Source organism: Saccostrea cucullata, unplaced genomic scaffold (assembly GCF_032062105.1).
Source record: "Saccostrea cucullata isolate Sc308-1 unplaced genomic scaffold, CSIRO_AGI_Scuc_v1 ctg10592, whole genome shotgun sequence".
NCBI classification, from domain to species: Eukaryota; Metazoa; Mollusca; class Bivalvia; order Ostreida; family Ostreidae; genus Saccostrea; species Saccostrea cuccullata.
This window is the reverse complement of record NW_026938179.1, coordinates 66,323-68,730: the sequence shown is the minus strand read 5'-3', so window position 1 is coordinate 68,730 and position 2,408 is coordinate 66,323. Positions and strand designations below refer to the sequence as shown.

At 33.0% G+C, this 2,408-nt stretch overlaps 1 protein-coding gene across 1 annotated transcript; it reads left to right on the top strand.

Annotated features, from left to right (window-relative positions):
• Positions 1-373: 373 nt before the first annotated feature.
• Positions 374-2,163, top strand: LOC134249567 (IgGFc-binding protein-like). The gene is made up of 2 exons (XM_062731898.1): positions 374-561; positions 651-2,163. Exon 2 carries the CDS (start codon positions 813-815, stop codon positions 1,896-1,898), a length of 1,086 nt encoding a protein of 361 aa, XP_062587882.1. The 5' UTR covers positions 374-561; positions 651-812; the 3' UTR covers positions 1,899-2,163.
• The last annotated feature ends 245 nt before the right edge of the window (positions 2,164-2,408 follow it).

Sequence of the window (2,408 nt, the reverse complement as noted above, 5' to 3'; positions counted from 1 at the left end):
ACAAAGTAACATTAAATTCTGTCCCGATGAAAAATCGTCCGGATACTGAAGCATCCGGATATCTGGCGTCCGGATATCTGAAGGTCCACTGTACTTATTTACTATATTAGTCTTTCAATGAATAAAACAATCAATTTAAGCCATATTAATTTCTAATTAAATTTGTAAGTAAGAAGCCATGTTGTTGAGACATTTTACAAAGTGCAACTTGAAAAAAAGCAGTCAAAAGTATTATGTAAAGCTATTTAAGTCACCCGAAAAAAATTTTTTGCCATTGTTTTCGTCTTAGTTCTCCATAGTGTAGGCAAATTATGCAAACGAATTATTACATTTGTAAATGTTACACTTTTATTTGGCATAAATAAGCATTGGGATATCACATTTTAGGCTGTAGCGGTACTTCTGTACATCCCTCCACCCCGACATCAAAAAACACAACAAGAACATTTCCCAACACAACAGTAAAAATGAAATCAGCAAAAACAACAAAAACAGAATCTGCCACTCTCACCCCCCCTAATGAATCAACATCATCTATTCCTCAGTTACCAAGATCAATAGGTAACTTTTTAATATCTTTTAAATTTTATCGCAAAATAGATAATTGTACGCTCTTTTTATTTCAAATTCAATGTTGATATTTATTGTAGGTAGTAGAGGCAGAAAATTCTTATTTCTTTTCATGAAAAATCACCCAATTGCAAAAGGATCCCTAACAACATACATTACAACATACGGTAATGCGTCTGTTAATATCTCAACTTCAAGTGATCTTAATGCGTCCATTAAATTAGCAACTGACGTTATAACTAATGTCTCCTATTATTCCAATATCACACTACCCTACGATCGAGCTAAGCTGTGATTATTTATCGACTGAATCCAAGGCTGTGCTTGTGCAAACATCAGAACTATCCACCGTATCAATATTTGATAGTTTTTATGAGACAACCAACGATGGGACGCTGATTATTCCAACTGACAGATTGTCAACAAAATATCTTGTGTCGTCAACGAATCCATACGGATTAAGCGAATACTACCTCAGCCAGTTTGCTGTTGCAGCCTTATATGAAGAAACCAACGTTAATATTACATTTAAAATGAAAACCAGTACTTCAATATCTCTACTTCGTGGAACATACGAAGACCAGGATGTACTAACAACAACTTTAAATAAATATGAAACTTTACAAATTATGCATACTTCTGATCTTACTGGGACTTTTATTGAGTCCTCAAAACAAATAGCTTTGTTCTCAGGGAACCGATGTCAGCGGCTGAAAATCCGAGCATGTAGTCACATGGTTTCTCAGTTACCCCCGACTACCGAATTTGATAAACAATATATCATCCCCGCATTCTACGGAAAATTAGGGACATTATTTCAAATGATAAGAGAAAGCCAGAATTCTATTAAAATCAACGAAGGTAGGAATTCATCAACCTTGCATATGAATGAAAAAGAATTCATGAACATTGAGGTGACATCAGTGGAAACTACTACTGTAGAGTCAGATAACCCTGTACTTGTAACTGGTTTTGCAATGGGTTCCAGAAATAATGATCCTTATATGACCGTTATTCCAGGTGTCAATCAATATGTTGATTACTATAATGTAGTTGTACCAGACGGATATGTAAATAACTATATCTGTGTGATAATTCAACAAAAATATACAAATTACCTAAAAATAAATGATTCCTCTACAGATCATTATAAAACTGTGCGTCACAGCTCTCTATCATTCGAGACTACTTATAGCATTCGTACCTTTGAAGTAGACAGCGGGCCCATTGTTATATCGACAACTAATAACTCAACATTTGGATTAATAGTCTACGGTCATCGGGTATATGATGGATATGCATTCACCGGGAATTATTTACTCTCTTAAACTTTTCGACGATGAAGATTACTTCCTGGCAAATTTATTTCGTTAAATATAAATAATTCTATTCTAATATGAATAGTTTTTGTATCTAGTACAGTTTGAAAGACTGATTAATTTTTTTTTCTGCTACAATCCAACAAACGTAATCAAAACGACTTGACCTCTACTTGTCAGACAAGTAGAGGCAATGAAGCGGTAATGTAACCTTTTTGTAGCAGTAATGAGTATGTAACAGTAATGACAAGAATTTTATTATACTATATACTTATTAAGGCAGTTTAAATGCTTTTTTGATTGATATTCATTTATGACCAATTCATTGTATTACTTATGTAAATGTTTTCACTGTGTCACTTACAATGTGTAATGTAGAATACGCTTTTTTTTTTAGCTTAAATTGTCTTATATGTGAATACCTGATCATTATTGCATGTTTTACTAATCATGTCGGACAAAAACTGTATAAAGTTATATTTATAAATTATTTTCAAAGTGGGAAACAATGTGTTTTAA